The sequence below is a fragment of the Zingiber officinale genome, chromosome 4B, assembly GCF_018446385.1.
Source record: "Zingiber officinale cultivar Zhangliang chromosome 4B, Zo_v1.1, whole genome shotgun sequence".
NCBI classification, from domain to species: Eukaryota; Viridiplantae; Streptophyta; class Magnoliopsida; order Zingiberales; family Zingiberaceae; genus Zingiber; species Zingiber officinale.
The window spans coordinates 32,163,424-32,186,039 of record NC_055993.1 but is presented as its reverse complement, the minus strand read 5'-3'; the positions used below and the strand labels follow the sequence as shown (position 1 = coordinate 32,186,039).

General features: G+C 35.4%; 1 protein-coding gene across 1 annotated transcript in view; it reads left to right on the top strand.

Moving 5' to 3' along the window:
* LOC121978183 (protein PEP-RELATED DEVELOPMENT ARRESTED 1 homolog, chloroplastic-like) overlaps positions 1-19,010 on the top strand; it is a 63,182-nt gene extending 44,172 nt beyond the window's left edge. The window contains exons 7-10 of the mRNA XM_042530558.1: positions 17,852-18,004; positions 18,087-18,152; positions 18,240-18,299; positions 18,380-19,010. Coding sequence (XP_042386492.1) covers positions 17,852-18,004; positions 18,087-18,152; positions 18,240-18,299; positions 18,380-18,424 — 324 coding nt within the window. The 3' untranslated portion in view covers positions 18,425-19,010. The remainder of the gene's footprint in view (positions 1-17,851; positions 18,005-18,086; positions 18,153-18,239; positions 18,300-18,379) is intronic.
* The last annotated feature ends 3,606 nt before the right edge of the window (positions 19,011-22,616 follow it).

Sequence of the window (22,616 nt, the reverse complement as noted above, 5' to 3'; positions counted from 1 at the left end):
AAAATTCATCATCATATTAATACTAAAAAGTAATATCACTAATACCAAAAGTCTAAGTTTAAAATTCAAAGTTTCAATCCAACATGCAACAAGCCAACAAATACTAGACTAAATATAACTAATCTTCTAAATCATCTACACATGCACCATCACTTACATCCATAATCCTTTCATCATCGAACTCAAAATAAGCATTTTCTTCATTCTCTTCCTCCGATGTAACTAAATCCTCATCAAGTTCTCTAATGAGGATGTTCCTTGCGCTCCTTGGTTGTAGCACTTCATCCGCTCCCGAGGCCTACGCCACCATTCTCCAAGTAAGTCCCGAACCTGGCTCGACCTCATCTTTATTACCACCATCAACAAACTAACCTTGAGCTTTACTAACTTGAGAGGATAGAAGCAAATCTCTGCACATTTTTCTTTTACTCTTCCTCGTAAGATTGATATTGAATTTGACATATATAAGATGATGTTTCAAGCCTATTCCTCTTCTTAATATGTATCTAAACAATTAGAAAATTATGAAAAGAAATAAAAAGAAACAATAGATAGTATAATTTATGAATTACTATTTTCCCCTTTAAATTGATTCTAATTTCTTTCACACCCCGATGAACTACTTGCCAAGGAGAGAAATCTTATTGTCATTTTTTTTTGTAACTTTGGAGTGCCACCACCATACTTGGACCACCATCCAATTTAAAAAAGTAAAGAAGCAAAAAAAATAATAAACGCAAAGGCCAAAAATAGGTAAAAGGGACATGTATGTTAGTGAATAGAAATAAAGGAAAGAGATGTACCCGATCAAAGTCATGGTACACATCTAGCTTCTCACATATTGAGACCGCTATTTTTCTTTCAAAGTTTCCGGATTTACACTTATATTTCAACAATTCATCAGTAGAAATGGTGGAAAAAAATTCTCTCAACACAATTCCTGAACTCATTCATAATGTTGGTGACATTTACACGCTTGTTTTAAGTAAAAAATCGAATTCAACAAGTAAGCGGCATAATGCAAAGGATTATCAAGTCTACCCTTCGACTTCTCATCAATAATCTTCAAAATAGGGGTGACATTTTTTTTTTTTTTTTTTGAAAGTCTTTATAATCTCTTCCTTGGCTTGTTTAAGTGTACCTAATAAAAAGGCCATTGAAGGTTTTTTGTTACCGTCAACAAGGCGTAAAACTTTCACTAAAGGGGTGAAAACATTCAAAGCCAAAGAAGCGCCATTCCAAAAAGAGATACTTTTTACCGTCACCTCCGCCGCTTTCCCCTTCACACTACTTAATTTTGTGTTGCTTCACTCGGATGTAAACATAAGTCTCAATTAATCTTTCTTGCCTTTGAGACTTTCTAAGGTTAAAATGAAGTAGCAAATCTAATCACTCGGGTCTCACAATGTCCCTCTTCTTGGTATATTTACTTATAATAGTCAAAGTTCTATGATGTGCATAGATGAATATTGTTAGGGCCTTTGATTGTATGAGTCACACAAGAGGTCCAAAACATTTGAGATTGTGTAACCTAGAACAACTCTGCGACCGACATATTGTTTGTTGCATTGTTTGTCACTACTTGAACAAGATGTTGAGGGTCAATTTCATTGATGTGTTTTTCCACAGACTAAAAGATGTAAGCCCCGGTGTGTGCCTCCATGGATTCTTCAATAAAATCTAGGAATGAAGTGCCTAGTTTGCAATTAACACATAAATTCATAATGCTTCTCCTCTTGCGATCCGTCCAAGCATCGATCGTAATTGAACCTCCATTTTTCATCCATTCTTCTTGTTTTTTAGAGATAATTTGGTCTTCTCAACTTCTTGTTTCAAAAGTGGCTCTTTTAGAAGATATTGACTTGGAGGTTTGTAGTTTGGACCGAATTGGCTAACTGCCTCTATAAATTGTCTAAAGCTTTGATTGTCAATTGCATAAAAAGGAATCCCCACTTCATAAATCCATCTTGCAAGGTACTTGTGCACATCATTTGTAAACTTTAACTTCAATGCATCATTTATGTTTTGTTGTCTTATCTTTTTGTTGGATTGATTGCGGATGTCCACTTATCAATAGGCCCGAGGTGTTTTGACTTCTTTTTAGAAGAATCTCTCTCCACTTGATAATTTTCATCCTCTATATCAACACCTATATTTACTTATACCCTCTCTTCTTTTAGTTCTTCCACCCTTTCTCGCTTATAATTCTTGTTATTTTCAAGACAAGTGGACATGCTTCAACTTGCCCTACAATACCTGTAATATGATGCTTCATCTAATAAACTTATCTCTTAATAAACCTCTTACATAATTTGCATGTGATGCAATCTCTTTTTTCTTTGTACTACAATACCCCATAATCCCAAACAATATTACTAGATTTTCGCTTTAATTCCACCTTTGGTTATTTCTCATTTTCCGCCATTAATCTTCAATAATAAAATAAAAAGATAAAAAATTAGAAGTTAGAAGAAAAATGTACTATAAAATATATTAACTAAAAATAAAAAATTAATCTAAATAATTTTTAATTTTTAGTGTGTATATATATATATATATATATATATATATATATATATATAACTGATATGTTGTCCGACACCTCTAGCGCGATCGTGAGCAACGCGCTTATGTAGCGTTGCCACCTCGATTTCTTTACATTATTAAATTTCTTTTATTCTCTCTCCCCTTTCGCCGTCTATTCAAAACCCCGACATCGACTTTTAATCTTTTGACTTTCCCAAATCTAAGGCCCTTCAAGCTAAGCAACCACATACTTGTTCTCAAGCTAGCTGAAAGTGAGATGAGTCTGCCACCGCAAATGTAGTCGACCATGCTTTGCTTAGCACCCCACTCTATTTTCGATCGTAAGTCTTTCCACTCCACTGTAGTTTTTCAACTCTGTACAATATCTTTTATTAAGATTTATACTACAACGTACAAGCCCTAGCTACTACAACGTGTAACAGCTACTTGAACAGTCCAAATAACATTTTCTTACCATACTTTTGGTTATATAATTTGTAGAGAACTTGCTAAACATCATTTCCCACATTTCTTAGCAATGATAAGTCGTTTCATTTTAAATTGTAATTCCCTCTAATCCTAATATATTATTAGGATTTATACTACAACGTACAAGCCCGACACCTGCTACAACGTGTAATAGCTACTTTGACATTTAATTGCTACACCGTGTAGCAGCTACTTTGACATTTAGCTGCTATAACGTGTAGCAGCTACTTGACTGCTACAACGTTGTAACAACTACTTCGACATTGAGTTGTTACAACGTATAGTTAGCTAATTATCCAAGTAGTTGCTATACGTTGTAGCCGCTAAATGTCGAAGTAGCTGCTACAAAATTGTAGCAGTTAATTATTCAAGTAGCTGCTACACATTGTAGCAGCTAACTGTTTGAGTAGCTGCTAAGCAGCTAAATGTCCAAGTAGCTACTACAAGCTACTTGGTAAGTCGTTTCATTTTAAATTATAATTTCCTCTAATCCTAATATATTATTTATACGTGATTCTAAATGATCTATTTAATTAATATAGGGGAAAACATATGTCATTGGGCGTCAACTGGATGTTTATGAAATCTAGATAGAAGCATCTACATAAGTTAATTATTTTAACGACGCTATACACCAGTCCTTCGAGAGTAAACATGAAGCAATAAGAGTTTTTGAAGCCTACAACATACAATCTTACAATGTTGATTATTTTTGATAAAATTTTATTTTTTTTGGTTATATAATTTATAGCAAACCTGCCAATTTAAGTCGTTTCAATTTCCCACAATTTATCCGATGATAAGTCGTTAATTTAAGTTGTAATTCTGTCTAATCCTAATGTATATTATTAGGATTTATGCTACAACGTAAAATCCCTAGCTGCTACAACGTGTAGCAGCTATTTCGACTGCTAACTGCTACAACGTATAGCAGCTACTTCGACTGCTAGCTGCTGCAATGTGTAGCAGCTATTTTGACAGCTAACTGCTAAACGTTGTAGCGGCTAGTTGAACACTCCAAACAACATTTTCTTACCTTTTTTGGTTATATAATTTGCATGAAACTTGCCAAACATCATTTCCTAGAATTCATTTGATGGTAAGTCGTTTCAATTTAAGTAATTCCTTCTAATCCTAATATATATTATCATGTACGGTGTGAAAGCAAAATTATATTGTGAAATTACCATTTTGCCCTCATGGTTTCGGCAAAAGTTTTAACCCCTAAATTGGGCGTGCAATAAATATTTCAAAAGATTCTCATTGAAAGTAGATCGGTGACCTACAGTGTCTTCATCTATCAACCTCACCGCGACTACTTGTTTTCTCCTCCGAAGCTTTGCCTCCATCGTAAGTATTTTGTTAGGGTTTAGTGTTTTGATTCTCCTCCTCTTGTTTAGGGTTTTAATTCTTCTCCTAGCTGCTACAATGGCGTTGAATGATTATAGGTGTTTAGATTGAAGATTTATTTTCAGGGAATAGAGGTAGCAACTACTCGACAGTAGGTGCTACAACATAGTTAAACCCTAATGACTGCTATAATGTGGTTAAACTCTACAGTCCATACTGACTTCTCATTATTAGAGCAATTACTTGACCGTAACTACTACAACGTGATCAATAACCATGTTGTAGCAGCTAGTATTGTAATGTATCATATTATGATTAAAAAATAGCATTTTATTATATTATAGTTGAAAACTAATAACATGGTAATGAAGCCCAATGATTATCACTGAGATCTAATATATTTGTTTGACAGAATTAAATGATGAGCCAGAGAATTGCTTCACGTTCAAATCGTAAGAAAGTGCATTATAAAAGTAATTATCCTCACTTCAAGGCTTTTTTATCATCACTAGACATAAACGACCGGCGAATGGAGTTGATAAATGGAAGCCTATTTACATAGGCCGTAGCCATACCTGAAATTGCAAATATCTGAAGCCTTATACAAAATATGTTTGACAATTGGGGAGTTAAAGCCAAATGTTTCATCTTTCATAATAAGAAGATTAGCTTCACAAGGAAAGATGTTTCATTGATTCTAGGACTCCTAGACCAAGGCGACGAAGTTAATTTACAGCAACATGCAGCCGTCACCCTACTATTTCTTCAACACTTCAGTAATATAGAGTGTTCACAGAAGGAACTAGAGAATAAGATGATCAACCTCAGCAAACAATCTTCATCTGCTGAATCTGATACTCTCTTTTACCAACTTTTAATATTGTATTTCTTTGTTTGTGTTTTATTTATTACTACTAGCAGTATATTTAGATTACCAGTACAATCACTAATTAATTGTATAGATGATTTTGAGAATTTTGATAGGCATAATTGGTGTAAGGTTGTATATGAGCCCACAGCTAAGGACCATTGATGTTTTCACAGAGGCCGAAGCCAGTGGGCCTTGAGAGAAATCAAGTTCTCATGCTCAAAAGGTTTGCATATCTCCTCGTTGTAAGTTCATAAATTTGATGATAGATTTATATATTTTCGCGTCGCTGGACTCGAGCGATGCATCTGGACGTGTCACCGGGCTTGAGCGATGCGTTTAAGACCGTTGTCGGGCTTAGGCAATCCTTCCGTGCTTGCGCGACAGGTCTGAACCTATCTTCGGGCCTGCGTGATGGTCGCTTGGCCCACGCGATGGGTCAGGACTCGTCGCCAGGCCTAGGCGATGCGTCGACACTTTGCGTATGCCACCGGTCCAGCCGAAATGAGACAAGATTTCACTCCGAAATATAAAGTCCTAACCTAATGATGACAACAAGTGATGATCGATGACAATGGCGGGTCGTAACAGCTACGGCGGTTTGAGGCGAAAAGAGGTGAGTTTTTTGAAATCAAAGTACCGAAGGAGTTTTTTAACTGAAGTTGCTTTTTTGACCGTCTTAAAAGGCCGCTTTCGACAAAAACGGGGTGGGTGATGTCTGCCTCCTGCCTAGGCCGCCGACCTCCTCAACTTCCATTTAGAACATTGGATACGATGGTCATCATTTAGCTAGTCCCAAGACACAAATTAAGTTCTCACGGGACGAGTAAATGGTCATTGCATGGGGCATTGCCACCAAGAGGTCTGGAGGTCATTCCTAGTAGCGAAATGCTTGCCAGGGTCCTACGGTAAACTTACTCGTGATTTACCTCTCTACAAATGGCTACCAGACCGGTTGTGTGGGACATCCGGGGTCCACGTATGACTTTTGCCACCAAGGACACAAATGAAGTGAGTTTTTCAAGCACCTCAGACATAAATACATTGTATTCTTATTATTCTCCAAGCCAGATTACAATCCAAGTATACATAGCTTGTAGGCCTAACTAATTATTAAAAATATAAACATTTTAAAAATATTTCTAATTAATTTGTAGAAATTTTTTCCTATTATATTTAATCTGCCTCCCAAGCTAGTGTATATATCTTGTCTGTATGTATGCCTTTTATATAAATATTAAAAGACACTTTGAAGATAATAAAGATACAATATTAGGATAATGTTTGATTAACAATGCACTTTTGCTTGTTCTTCAAAAGAGCTAATGCCTGATGATCCTTAAGATAAATACCTTTAAAATAGGTAGTTGTGACATATAGAAGACAAAGCTGGTGACTATCTTCAAGAGACAATATAATCTTGCTAGTATTGAGCAAAGTTGGTGACCATTGAATATCCCTCTTAAGCTGAAAACATTGAAGAATTTTGAAGCTTGTGGATATGAATTACAACTTGTGGATAGAGAGATAAAGATACATGAGGTTCTAGTACTTACTATTGAATGAAGAGTTAATATATGTGTGTGTGTGGTGGCTGGAGGTGGGGAGGGGAGAATTGTGCACAGTTCCATATTTCTGTGACATACAGGTAGATGCTAGAGAGGAAACTAAGTTGACATTATTTAAGTGAAGAGGATTCTGTGAGAGTAAACTAATCTATCTTTTCAAAGTTACAACTAATGGTGAGATTAACGAAAGTGTGATGGTTATAAATGAAATTAGAGTTCCTACATCTTAGAGTGGAGAAATCTGCTAATGAGATTCAGAGTGGGGGAGAAGATGATGGAAGAGAGATAACCTTTAGAGAAGAGAGATGTAGGAAAAAGACAAGTACTAAGTAAATTACATCTTAAATCATGCACACAAGATGAATGAAGATAACTAATGGTGGAATTGGAAAATTTACAATTCTTAAACTCCAGGCAATGGGCAAAAACTTAGAGGAATATTTTAGGATTGTGGAAATCAAATGCTTTAAATCTATCAACTTTTATTCTTTAGTACTCTATATCTTTATTTTTTTCAAGCTATAACATTTTTGAAACAAAGTTTACTTTTTCTTTTTTTTTTTTAATTTTGTGTCACCCTTGATAAATTTTAGATTATTTGTATATACCCTCACATGCGGTTGCATAATGCATTATAGAGTTGGTTGATCATATAATGTTTGCATGTGCTTTTTAAAACCTTGATTTAATGAAGAAGACATACACGACTAATGATAGTGATATTTGAGGGGAGAAATGAAGGATGAAATAGCAGTGGAGGAAGGATGAAAGGTCACATCATTATATCAAACTAGCTACATCCTCCTAAAGGGAGTGAACGAGAAAATCCTCAACTACGAGGGATTCACTTTGATACCAAGCCGAGAGAGATTTTATTTACCAAAGCAGATTACATTCAGGTTGGGGCCTAACTAATTATGTAAGTTGCAGCTTATTATTGTTTAGGAAACATTGTTAACTGATTAATTAAGCATTTAATCTATTTAATGCAATACCAAAATCTAACCATAAACTCATACAAAGAATTAGAACAAAATTTATAGAGCTTGGGTATTACTATCTCACACAAAGATTAACAAAGAGGAATTCTATTAATCAGTACATTGAAACGATAATTTTTAATGACTCAGCTCTAATTAAATTAGGAAATATCACAACTTACAAAAAAAATACAATATTCTAATAAATTTCTTGGATATCTTCATTTAGTATTCTCCCCATTTAAGAGGTGATATAAATAGAGTATTGGCACTTAAGAGAGTTGCCAAAAATTTCAGGTTGCTCATCCTTTTAGAGCGAGTAAGAAATAATATGTGATATACATAGTGTCTTCATTCTCTTGGTTTTGTGATCTCCCTTCTGGTAAGTAAGAAATTGGGGCACTTTATTTTTCCTTTTGAACTTTGACTTCATTTCCTTTTAATTGCCCCTTTCAATGAATTAGAAAGGGACTTGGTTTATCATAGGGCATAGGGTAGGGATGATCTCCACACTTGGATTGTGATAATGCTATGAATGACTATGCAAAAGCACAACCTGTGACAAAATCAATATACGAGGACAGAGGCTTAAAATTCTTGTAGTAAATTATCATGCTCTTAAATTAAAAAATTAAATAAGTGGTTAAATAGGTTGGTAAGTTAAATAAACAAGAAATATACTTTTTTTTTACAATATAACTAAATAAATTGGATATAGATGCTTTTAAAGAAGATATATGAGAAAATGCTTTATAATGATTATTATTTATCATTTTTTTCCTTGTATTGCCATGTGTTCCTGGTATTAGCTTAGTAGAAATCTTAGCATGATGACAAGTGGGTCAATAAGAAAAATAACTCATTAAGTCGATGAGTTTTTAAGTCATGAAGGATTATAAAAGGCAACATTAGTGAAAAACTTAGTTGATTTACCCATTTTAAAATTGATGCCTCGTGTTCCTACTTTGTTTTGTCTATTTTATTCGATTTTCTCTTTTTTTTTTCTCTCTCTAGGTCACATGAATGAGTAATAATTTTTGAGGCTATGCCCTTGTCAATCTCAAGTCAATATTTTTTTAAAGGGCTCAAGTTAAAAATATTACATCATCAAAGACTTATTAGAGGTTATTTTAAGGCTAAGTCATGAGATCTTTTAAAGGTCAACAATTAAGTGTAATTAAAAGTTCATTAGTTGTTTAGCAGGGGCTAGATGTTGTGTTTAAATTCAGTTTTAAGTTTAAGGATAGTTGATTTGTGTCTATAAATTTCTTAGATAATTAATTATCGAAGTATGATGGTATATATTTTTGAGTAAAATTTTAGTTCTTAGGCTAGCATATGTCTTAATAGCCATTTAGAATATTTTGATAAATTTCTCCTACTATTCCTATAAGTTGTTAGTAAATTGTACTCTCTTAACTGATGACACGAATACGGGGATACGTGTATATATATATATATATAGTTCATTTCAATTTTTTTATTTTATTTTTTTGATTATTTTTTTTAAGCAACCGGTTGTGCCGATCAGATTTTATCTTTAGGGTTTAAGGGTTGAGTTATAGTATTAAGAAAAAAAATTTGAAGTGCTAACCGGTGTGCGACGAAAGGTGTGTGGGATATCAAAACTCTCTCTATATATAAATTTAGTATTAAAATTAAAAAATCCCAGAACATAAAGTCATATTACATCAATCATAATATCTATTACAAATAAAAAGTAAACATAACAAACTATAAAACACCAAATCCATCTTAAACAAGTAAAAAAAATTAAACATCCATATCAGTCTCATCACTAACACCGCCTACGTCAGTAATTAATTTATTTCTTAATTAGTTCTAAATTTTTTATTATTTTTCAATTCAACCCTTGCAATTGAGCCCAAACGTATCTGGAAACCTGTCTCATCCATGTCCTAGTTGTATCTTAGCCATATCCGACTGGTCAAACTTTAAAGAAGTTAATGACACGGTTTTTGCCGTATTCGACATGCGTATTTGCGTGTTGTGTCCGTGTTGTGCCCGTGCCCGACACTTAATTTTTTTTTTTTTTTTTTGAGTGTTCATGCTACACAGATGGCATGTTACATTGATCAAAATATTGTTATTATTGATTAACCAATTTCTATGTATTAGGGTCAAGGACACTTATTTTAACATGATTCCTCCCTATTATAAGCTAATGTGATTGCAATTTAGTGTGCATGCTATTTTTTTTCTTTTATTTTTAGTAATTCAGATATCTCACTCTTCGAACCGATTGATTGATGAAAATTATTTAGGTGATGTGTTCGAGTTCCTCCATGAATATATGCTTTTCTTCAATATGAGTGTAAATGAGGTTGTCTCACTTCTAAAATCATTCATGTATTGCGTGCCAGTTGTAGTATTTTTTTCATCTAGTATATTGACAAGTACGGATAGTCATACAAAATTGTGTTGACAATTATAAGTATGGTAGATAATGGAAAACAAAGTAGGGTGCAAGCAAAGAAGTTATCATATGCATATATGCAACTCGATATCAGTGTTCTGAATGGCGCTTGACGTGGCCGCCTAGGCAGGATGCGAACATCACTCACCCTGCTTTTGTCGAAGGCGACCTTTTAAGGCGGTCAAAGTAACGATAGGTTAAAAATAAACCCTTCGGTTGTTTGATTTTAAAAAAACTCACTTCCACCTTGAACAACTATAGCTACTACCGTCATCGCTACCACCGTTGCTGTCATCTATCATTGCCTAATGCCGTCATTAATCATTGCCTATTGTCTGCCGTCATTAGGTTAGGCTTTTTTATATATTGAAATTTTGTCTAGTTTTGCTTAAACCGGTAGCATACGCAAAGCGTCGGCACACCGTGACACTTCGCCGTCATTAGGCAACGAGTCCGAACCCATCATACGGGCTCGCGCGATGGGTCTGGACCCATTGCTTGGGCTCGACGACGAGTCCAGACCCATTGTGCAAGCCTTGCGACAAGTCCGCACCCGTCGCGCGGGCTTGACAATGGGTCTGGACCGTCGTGCGGGCTCGATGACGAGTACAAACCAGTTGTGCCAGGTCGGACTGAGCCCGACGATGCGTTAATCGTACTTGGATGCGTCACCCATGGCCAACCCAGACGCGACGCTCGGGTCTGACGAGGCGTCCTTTGCGCGACGCCCGAGTCCGACGAGGTGTCTCTCGCACGAGGCCTCTGAAGCAGGAAGCCAAAACTTAGGGTTTAATCTAATACTTTAGATTAATAATTTTATTATTGAGATAATTTAAATCGATTTAATTAAAGCTTAATAAATTATCATATATATATATATATATATATATAAAATTATTTTTCTAAAAATTATTTTAAAAAATATTTAGTTTATTTTTTATTTTTAGTTAATATATTTTATATTTAGTTATTAATATGGTTATTAATTTTTATTAATATTATGTATAAAAATAGTAAAAAAATTCAATCGCCTTCGCAGTACCTAAATGTTAGGTGGTCATTGACCGCCTGACCACTGCCTAACGTCATTTACAACACTGCTCGATATGAGCGGTTTTTACCTCTGCGGCATGGGATCAATATCGAAACACATTGATACACCTATGTTGCCTCTATACAATGAGATTCTCTTGGTAGGAAGTTTTCTTATGTGCTTGCTTGCAGCTGACATGAAATGAAACAAGAAAGGAGAGCAGACTCAACTTAGAGCTTAGAGAGGATATTTCTCTCAAATATTTGTGGTCCCCACGCAGCTCCGGTCCTTCTACAGAGGAGGCCCGGGGCGGGAAAAAAAAAGGTCCAAAATATATTTGGGCCCCAACTACTCAAGGCCCCAATTACAATGCCTAAAAAGATAAAAGTAAAAGACAATATCAAAAGATTCTGAAATATGAATTTGGGCCTAACTATTCAAGACCCCAATTACATGCCTATAATACATAATACTAAAAAAAATAATTTTGGGCCCTCTCAAATTATAGGCCCAGGGCCATCGCCCAGTGCCGCTCTCCTCCAGGGCCGGCCCTGCCCCCACGTTTAGAATCGTTAATTTGAGTTGGCATATCTCGCCGAACAATTTAAGCGGGTTGTGTTGAAATCTTATCAACCCATTTAAAGGTGGGTCGAGGCAGGCCAACCCGCCTGTCCCGTGACCCACGCGGGTTAGCCCACAGCTTGCTTGAGTTGGCCCGTAGGTTGAGGAAATGCTGAAGTAGTCGCTCATGCGCCTTGAATAGTCGTTGAGGTCCCTTGGCACTTCTCTTGTGTTCATTAGAGCTAAGAGCGCACTTGCTGCTCTTTTGCAGTGCATTGATGCAATTGAGTTTACTAGATTGGTTTATAATTATCTTTATGGTAAGCTTTCTTAACTTGCATTTTCCTGAGTAATAGGTGTTAAATTCATTTTGCTTCATGAACATTTTCTCTTAACTGGATGAGCAACCTATGGGCTAACCCAAACCATCGCTGACTTTTTTATTTTATTTTAGTTTTTTGGTGGACCCACGGGTTGGCCCACCTAATCCACAACCCGCTTTGAGTTGGAGATTTTTCAATCCGCCAAGATGACGAGTTTATCCGCTTCGCCCCGGCAAATGGCCGACCTGCCTTGCCACGGGTCGGCCACTCTACCCACGCCTACATCATTATTCAAATATCTCACTCAAATATTTTAAATCCCACAATCAAATATTTTACTAACCAAATATTTATGACTCCCATCCATCAAATATCCCATCCCCAAATATCTTACCAATCAAATATTTACGGATCTTACGATCATTAATTAATTTACATCTAATTTTACATTTAAATAAAATTAAATGTTCATTGAATTTAACAGAAATAACAAAAAAAAATTAAATTATGAATTAACCATTGCCATGGGCCCCACCCATGCACCCACCCTACATTGCTACAACTTTTCGTTCTTTTTTGATTTTTTTAAACAAAAATTAGAAATCACCGAGCAAATTTGCCCGGTGATATTTTGCCTGGTGATTTCTAAATATCGTTATCCTTTCCCCTTCTAATGGGGTATATTTGGAGAAATATCCTCTCTAAATATTCTACCCTTATAAAAGATCAAGATCATCTTTCTTGAAACAAAATGTCTACCTAAGTTACCAACAATGGCGACGTGCGACGTTGAATTTTTTGGATCAAAAGGTGTTTAGTAGATGTGATCGTTGGCGATTGTTGGTCGGATCGATATGGGGGACGAGTGAGGAATTGAAGTCGGGACGGGGAGAGAGAAAATGTGAAAAAAACCTAATGTTTATTACATTTATGATACTTTATATATATTAAACTGGATATTAAATTAACTCTTTATTGATAATATATCAATGTTATATTGGTTGTAACAGTGTATATATATTTTCTGTTATATAGTTTATAGCGATTTAATATAACATTTATATAACATTTATATATGTGGTTATCTATATAATTTACTGCTAATATATTTATATTATTTATTAGTTAATTAATTTTCTTATAAACAATAATTAGCTAATTAAATTCTTATTAAACTGTTTATATATAGTTTGCTGCCAAATAATTAACAAAAAAATTTCATCGAATTACTATTAATTAATTATTTTTTAATCATATATAATCACATAAATTCAGTAATCATATTATTAATTGTTTATCATTATTTTATAAAAAATAATTTTAAAATATCAAGAAAATTTTAAACTTTTTAATATAATTTTAAAAATTATTGTATTTTTTAATTTTTTTAATCTGCATTGAAAATCAATTGTAAGATGACGTTCTTTCCTAGGAATGAGAATGAGAATGAGAATGATAGTATTGTGGAATGGGAATGAGTATGAGTATGAATATCACTCTTAAAAATAATGTTTGATTAGTTGAATATTTTTTATCGGAATAAACTAGAATTTCTTTTTTTACCCTTATAGGAAAATAAGAGAAAACATTAGATGTGAGAGAAAGTTGAATGTGAGAGAAAATATGATGAGAGAGACTGATGAGAGAGAGAGAGTGATGAGAGAGAAAATATGATGGGAAAGAATGAAAAGAGAGAATGTGTGATGAGAGAAAATGAGGAAAGAGAGTATGATAGGAGAGAGCATGGTGAGAGAGGATGAGGAGAGAGAAAATATGATGAGAGATAATGAAGAGAGAGAAAGTATGATGAGAGAAAAGGAGAGTGTGTGATGGGAGAGATTGAGGAGAGAGAAAGTATGATGAGAGAAAAAACATGATGAGAGAGAAAGTATGATGAGAGAAAAAACATGAAACGAGAATGTAATGGAAGAGAAAACATGGTGAGAGAAGATGAGGAGAGAGAAAGTGTGATGGGAGAGAAAGTATAATGAGAGAAAATGAGGAGAGAGAGTATGATGAGAGAGATTGAGGAGAGAGAAAGTATGTGATGGGAGAGAAAGTATAATGAGAGAAAATGAGGAGAGAGAGTATGATGAGAGAGATTGAGGAGAGAGAAAGTATGTGATGGGAGAGAAAGTATAATGAGAGAAAATGAGGAGAGAGAGTATGATGAGAGAGATTGATGAGAGAGAAAGTGTGACGATAGAATGAGAAAAGAGAAAGTACTATGAGGGAGAACAAGAAGAAAGAAAGCGATATGAAAGAAAAATTGAATAAATATATTAAGGGTATTTTCATCCAAAACTTAATTCTCATTCTCATTTCCATTCAAACCTAAGGGAGGAGGTGAGTTTCATCAATATCCAAGTTTTTGAGTTTCATTCTAAAATTTTAATTCCATTCTCATCAACTAAACACAAGGTTTAGGAATGAATCTATTCCCGTATTCCCAAATCCCTAAACCAAACGCCACCTAAATTTAAGATAAACTATATATTTTTTTTAAAAAAATAATTTTAAATATTTCAAATAAATTTTAAAATATTGGAAACTTTTAAATAGGTTCAAAAATAATTTAGAATCTTCAAATAGTTTTAAAAAAATAATAAATAATTTTTTAAGTTATCTTTGAAATTTGTAAATATTTTATAATTCTAGGTTTATTTTTGAACTTTTTTTAGTTAATTTGTAGAATTATTTAATTTTTATAATCAATTATTTTAAGAATTACTTTTTTTGCCTTTTATTTTTTTTAAAAATATTAATTTAATAATATATTTTTTTCAACATGAGTATCTATAGTAATTAAATATTAATTAAAATGATTTTAAAAATTAATATATATTTATACTTTTTTAAAAAGTATTGAAATCCTAAGCAAACACAATATGATATCAAAACCATATTGTTATGGGTCGGAATCGAAACTCCGACAAGACTTAAAATTTTAAATCTTGGTTTTGAGTGACTGATGCTACACAAAATTATACAAGAAAAGTTAACTATAGGAAATTTAATGTAGCCAACTAAATAAACAAATCCAACTTTCAAAGTGAATACATTTTACTGAGATGATGTGTTGATTAGTGGTTGAAGTTGACAAATTGAAATCTGGATCAATTTGCATTTGCACTAGTGTTTTAAAGCTTTCTCTTGTATTCTCTCTTGGAACTTGCTTTATATAATGAAGTTTGGATATAATCCAATTTTGTACTAGATTCAAGTTGTGGTATCACATTTGCCTAACACCTCTCTTCCTTCTTTGTAATCGATGCTTGTGTTTTTTTTTTTTAATTAGGGGGACTAATTTGAGGAGTATCAGATTAAATAAACTAAACTGCAAAAATCATATCTAATTATCTCAGATTTGATTAGGAGCAGCCGGGGCCATGTGTGTGATCTCACCACCGACATTCAGTGAAGGTGACCCATAGGGGGCTCTGACTATGACTTGTGACATGGACAATAGTTGCTCGAGGCTACTTGGTGGCTATGGGTGGTCCACAGATGGCTAAGTGGTTTTGCTAGAGCAATGAGGATGCTGTAGATCAACATCCCAGAAGTGCAGGGTAGTTGGTGAATGCTTGTGGCTGGAGGCTAAGAGGTGAATGTTCGGTTGGGAGTAGACATTGATGAGCCAAGAGTTGTGTTCTACTGGATGATTGTGGCTCATGTTGGGGTCGCTGTGATTGTGTGAGGCCTTGCGGCATTGTCTAGCAACTAGCGTGAAGTAAGTGCTCATTGCCTTCTCTAATAGTCTTGGTGAATTGGGGATGAGAACAATGGACTTTGATTATGCAAGTAGATCATGTGACAATATGGCTAGGATCCCTAGTGAGGATGACTTGGATTGAAGGAGGTTGATCTATTACAAGAGAGATTCAGTTAAAATCACAAAGGATGTGTGGCTATGTAAGCGCGCTTAGGGCCGATGGAGTTAGAGGCAATGATGTTGTTGTCTCCAGCATGTTAATGGGAATGCTTTCTAGGAACTACTCGATTGGGTGACATGGTGAACTTCGACGAAGGCAATTTTGTGTAGGAAGTGGAGTCAATTGTTTATCCTCGTGTAGCAAACAAGAGCTATATCTAGGATGCTGCAGCTACGATGACGAAGTTGATGAAGGTGGTGGAAGAGACCCAAATCAAGCAACAATTGTTTGTCAAAGATAGGTGGAAACTCTAGTGGAGTAGAGGGAGATTTGGGGAGAGAGAGTGATCATGTTGGGTTGTGGATGAATTACACGCCATGGGTGATGGGAATGACAATCAAAATGAATTGGAGTTCATATTTATACCAAATTGATGGAACATCAAAATTGAACTCTATTATCTCACAGAGAATTGGAGCATGGCTAATTATCTCCCAAGAAAATATCAAATAACGAAGATTAACAAAGAGGATTTTTTTTATTAACTTGAAGATAATGAATACATTAAAATGATAACTTCTATGATTCAACCCTAATTAAACTAGGAAATAAATATCATAAATTGGAAAATATAATAACTCAATCAAATTCCTAAATTAAAAGGTACCTATTAAATTTTTACTAAATCAAAAAACAAAACAAACTATAAAACAATTGGCAACCAATTCAAATCAATTTCTAATTTTGAATCATCTAAAACTTTCTAAAACTTGGATTCTTTGTTTCCATTACTATTATTTTTAATAGTTTGATGAATCCATATATAATATTTGCTTATGTTTTATGGCGGTTAACAATCTAATGCAATCCTCTCCTTTATTTGGGGTTGGGACCGACTATGGTGGGGTTTATTCACCATGGGTTGAGTTTTTTATTTTTTTACTTTTTATACGTGGAATACATGTTAATCTCGAATGTAATTGGATGTAAAAGTTGGTAGGCTTAGTATAAAAACGAAATATTACAGAATTTAAATTCAATAGTAGTAGGCGTAGCAAATAATTATTAAAAATATGAGATAATAAATTATACAATGAGAGCTTTAAGTATTTAGGCTTGTATTTGCAAAAAAAAAATGGAGGGGTTAATAGAGATGTTTTACATAAGATATATGCTTAAAATGGAGAAGAATGTCAGATATTCTTTATGATCATAAGGTACTTATAAAGTTTAAAGGGAAGTTTTACAAAATGATATTATGTTTTATGAAGTTGAATGTCGGGTTTTGAATCGATCATATGAGTTGAAGATGTGGGTTACAGAGATGAGGATGTTAAGTTGGGTGTGTGGACATATGAGGATGGGCACGATAAGAATATTAGAGAAAAAGTCAGAGTTGTGCCTATTGAGGGAAAACTTTTTAAAATGATATGCATATGTACTTAAGTGATCAATTAATGCTCCTATTAAGCGATATGAGACCCGACAAATACATATATTAATAGAGGAAGAAGGAGACCAAAGAAGATTTAGTTAGCAATGATAAAATAAGATATATAGATGATATAAATAGGGGATCGAGTCTAATAACATAGGAGAAATTCATATATTCCATCCCACTTAGTGGGATACAGTAGGGCAGCATTTTGTTCATCATGCTTTATTCTTCTAATGGCCAATTGTTCCGATCTCTAGTTTTGAACATAATTTTGTTTAATTTTTTCACAGATTCAAAATAAATTATGCTATGACTATAAATTTTTCTTTGCTTCTTTCTTGTTTTCTCTTCTATTATTTTCTTTGAAGTTTCAATAATTTGTACAAATTTCCAAATGGACTTGCAGGTGAACTTCTTGAGTAAATTGGTCTCCTTGAGACCAGGAAGCATTGTAGAAGAAATGATACGTGATGTGATGCATGGGAAGAATGAAGGTAAAGACAATAGCGATGAAAACCCCAACAGAGAACAGAACGCACTACGTGGTATTGCAGGAAGGGTTGGTTCTTTTATCACAAGTCTACTTAGCATGATTCCATAAGCTAAGAAACTAACCTTCTAAGCAAATTTCTATTTTCTAGGGAAGCATATCAGGTCGCAAGCCGCGGCCTGTTCGTCCAGGAATGTTCCTTGAAACAATTTCTAAGGTATCGAACAATGCCTTGATGAAGTTGGCTTTAAATGTCGTGTCTTGACCTGATATGGTGAAATGCAAACTTTTCTTTATTTGTTAGGTCTTAGGTGAAATCTATTCTGGTAACGTGTCTGGGATTACAGCTCAACATTTAGAATGGGTATTCATTTGTTCACCTTAGCCTGATTATATAAGAATTGTTTTGAAACTTCTTAACTGCATCTTTGGTCTTTTCGTTAGGTTCATCAGAAGACACTGAAAATTTTACAAGAAATGGCGTTCTAGTTTACTAGTCAGTTCAGGGCACTAAAGCAAACTGCGCACACATCATAAACAATGAATGGTCTGCTTGAAGCATTTCTAGCATTCAACTTTCATCGGGCAATATGAAGCAAAGGATCATATACAGATTTGCCATGTTACTTGGTTGTGCAAATATTCTTTCAACCTTCCATGTGTTTCTAATCTCTAAATGAAAGAAGAACAATCCGCTTCCAACTTCTGATTCAGTAGGTTGCAAAATTTAGAAGAGTAAGACATCGAAGAGGTTGATTATGACTTGATCACAAGTGGCTTTGAAGGTCAGACCACTGTAACAACCAACTCATGTATGGTCGTCAGTCTTCTCCAGCTCAAGGAAAAGCGGGCAACAAGGTGCCCAAGATGCTTGGTGTCTATAACAAGTATAGCTCTTAAGTGTGGAGGTAATGTTCTTAATGGTGAGGGTTCAAACTTAAATGTGATAGGCTTGCGCAATTGGTGTACATCAAGTCGGTGTAGGTTTTATTAGGTTATTTTTGTACTGACTTCGGTAGTCAACTACTTGTCTCAGATTAATCTATTTAGAGAGAGAACTTAAGTTAAACATTCATTCATTGCATTTTCTTTTAGTTTTCTTTTCTTTTTAAACCAAAAGGTATTATTGTTGCATCCATTGGGAGTGCGAACTTCAAATTCTGATTACACTTATCTCAAGTGTCGTTCGTCCATAGATTATGTGAAAGAATATAGACTACGTTTGGTAGCCTGTAATCTACCTTGTAATGTAATCCAGATTACATTACAAAGTCGATTATTTTGTTTGGTTTGATTTAAAACTTGTAATGTAATGTAATCTGTATTACAAAAGGTAGTGAAGATTTGTAATCTGGATTACAAAGCAAATGTTATGTAATCCGATTACATTACGAGGTCATTGTTTCACCAAAGTTTAAATGCCGAATATACCCCTAGTCTGTTGTCGACCGCCGCCCGCGACTGCGATCGCTCGCCGACCTTCGTCGTCGATCGGTCGCCGGCCGCCGGCCGGTCGTCGGTCGTCGGCCGGTCGTCGGTCGCCGGTCGATCGTCGGTCGCCGGCCGGTCACTGGTCGCCGCCGGCCGCCGTCGGCTGGTCGACGCCGGCCGGTCGCCACCGCCGCTGTCAATTGTCGTCCGTCGATCGTCGTCCGCCTCCGCCACCGTCGCCCGCTGGTCGTCGCCCGCCTGCCGTCGCCCATCGTCGCCGATTGGCGAAGACGGTGGCCTGCTGCGGCGACCGACGGTGGCGGCGACAGCTGGTTGCCGATGGCTGCCGCAAACTCCGGTAGAGGTGTGGCGACCGTCGATAGAGGTCATAGGATATTTTTGTCATTTTATAATAATATGAATTACATTCCTTATAAAAAATAATGGACACCAAACAAAAGAATGTACCTTTGTAATCAAAGATTACATACATTATATTACCAAACGTAGTAATGTAATCAAGATTACATTACATTACATTACAAATTTAATTATATTACAAGTTAGATTACATTACAACCAACCAAACGTAGCCATAAATCACTTGGTCAGTTTATAAATGACCTTTAAGTTGGTTAGAGGTGGAAGGATTTTTTTTTTTTCCCTGGAGAGTATGCGTTTTTTAAGAATTGATCTCTTACTCTAATGTAGAAAGTTTATTATCTTCTGGCCAACTAGGACAAATCTTGCTCTTCTCCAACACTAGCTAAAATGCCTAAATTTTCAAATCTGCCTTGGTTGCTATATGCCCCACCTTGATATCTTTAACTTCATACAGGCTTTTAACCCTCCCTAGCACTGAAGGTTTGTAGCAACCACTTTCGAAGTTTTATTCCTCTAGCTCCACATGTACTACTAGCATGTTAGTGTAAAAGTTGTGACCGAGCATAATCTCCTCCATATCTTGGTCATTTGTACTAATGGTTAGTAGTCATTCGTGATTTATCTCTTCCGTGTTGACCTAGGGACGGGTTGACGGGGGTGCTGGAGGCGAGTGAATCACCTTTTGCCACATGTTAATATAAAAGTTAACTCATGTCTAGATTGAATTCCGCTCTGATGATGAAAAAACTATTCTTTACCGTCTTGGTTTTATTTGATACCAAGTTTTGTCCCTTAGAATCTTAGAAAATGCTTATCTTTTTCTGAGATGGGTCTCTTCTGTACCACTTTGTGTTCGATAGAAGACGTGTTTGGCAACTTCCAAAGTTATGAAACGCAGTAGACCCAGACAATGCCACGCTCAAACTCAATGTCTCCTGCGGTGGAAAATTTCCATAGAGCATTCGGTATTATCCGGCTCATCAGTTTTTTTTCATAGATTAGTATATCTTTTCCATCCTCTTCCTTTAGTGCTGGAATTTCTACTAGTTTTGGCATGCGCCGATCAAACCTAAACAAATATCACGATTAGTCTGAATTTATCAATTATTTTTCCATATAAAAAATAATTATTCATTAATCTTTACCTTTAATTGGTTGGCATACGAACAAAACTTCATTGGACTGAGATACCAAAGGGTTCTGAAAATGAGATGCAAGTAACTGATTTGGCTTTCCTGATCAAACTGTTGTCGGAAAAGAAAGAAAAAACAGGACTCTGTAAGCCCCAAGTGATATAGCCACAGTTTTGATGTGAATTCAATATAGATTAAGTTAGATTTTGTAGATCTAATCTGTTATGTCTAGGAGAATATACAATGACCCGACGGCTAAGGAGCATCAAAGATAATAGAAGACGCAGGCGAGCGAGAAGGATAGTATGGTAAAGAAGCTGATGAGCTCAGTGCATCTAAGGTACGAGGAGCTGTGGAAGAATATTTCAATGGAGCGTGAAGGATCTTGCATCTGAGGGACGAGAAGTCGAGAGAAAGACTCCTCGAAAAGAACAAAATCAAGTTGGAGATGATTGGAGAAGAAAATGGTCAACTCCGCAAGTTGATCATTCCAGGTGCCTAGAATGTTTCCAGTGCTTGGATTGAATGGTCACGTCAACAGGAGCAGTTGTCGAAATAGATCAGGATGGTATCCACGTCAGTAGAATCCAGAGCCCGGATCCTTTCCAGGCGCTCGGAATGCCTGAAGTCATCTAGAGTCATTGAGCAGACCGTTGTAGAGTGGATTGAGTTCGACGAGTCTAGATGTTTGGACTGCTTTTAGTCACTTGGAAGGTGTCATGTCAGCAAACAGTCACATCGACCACGAATGCTATAAAAGGAGGACTAATGTTTGATGTTTACAACAACACACTCGTTTAATTCTCTGTATTTGGTTCTTTACTTTCGTCTAGTGCTCAATTACTGTGTGTATCCTTGTTGAATAATTAGTTAGAGAAAAAGATTGGTTTTAATTTGCAGGTCGCAATTCACCTGTCTCCTCTAGTGATCCAAACTGCTTCTGCCGCATCAATAATTAGTATCAGAGTTAGACTGCTCATGTAACGCCCGCCCTTCCAGGTAGCACTAAGGCCACCCCGGAGGTACGGACGTCACTGAAACATAGACATCAATTATACTAATGCATATGGATTCATGGCAGCGGAAGACTTATTTAAATTTTTTTTTATTCATATGCATTTAGTTTACTTATCATGGCATGTGAATCAAAGCATACTGAACATTATCATCATATCATCATTATTCTAACATGAGTAAAATATCATAAGTGTATGAAATACTAGCTGAAATCATCAGCATAAGCATAGCTCCAACATTGTTCACATGCATAACTTAGATAATTCAAAGAAACTTAAATAGATCTATCCACCAGCACTTCCACACACATCTTCCTTGCCTTTCCTGCTCTGCTCCCCTTAACCAATCCATTCCTTGCCTTTATCTGCAGTACAAGGAAAACGTGTAGCTATAAGCCAAAGGCTTAGTGAGATCCTTGCCTACCCATAAATCCGAAAGAAACACATAACATAGCATAACATGTAGAAAACATAGCATAGCATAACATAGCATGGAGAATCATAACGTAGAACATATCTTATCATGTAAAAACCATAACAACTCATAGCGTCACATGAGGGAAAGCAGAACATAATATATCATATCACATAAGGAGCATAACATATCCAAGTCTATCATGTGAAGGTATATCATGATTCATATCACATTCTTTAAGCACATATCATGAAGCCTATCATATCATGTAAACATGTATCATAACTCATACCTGTTCATAA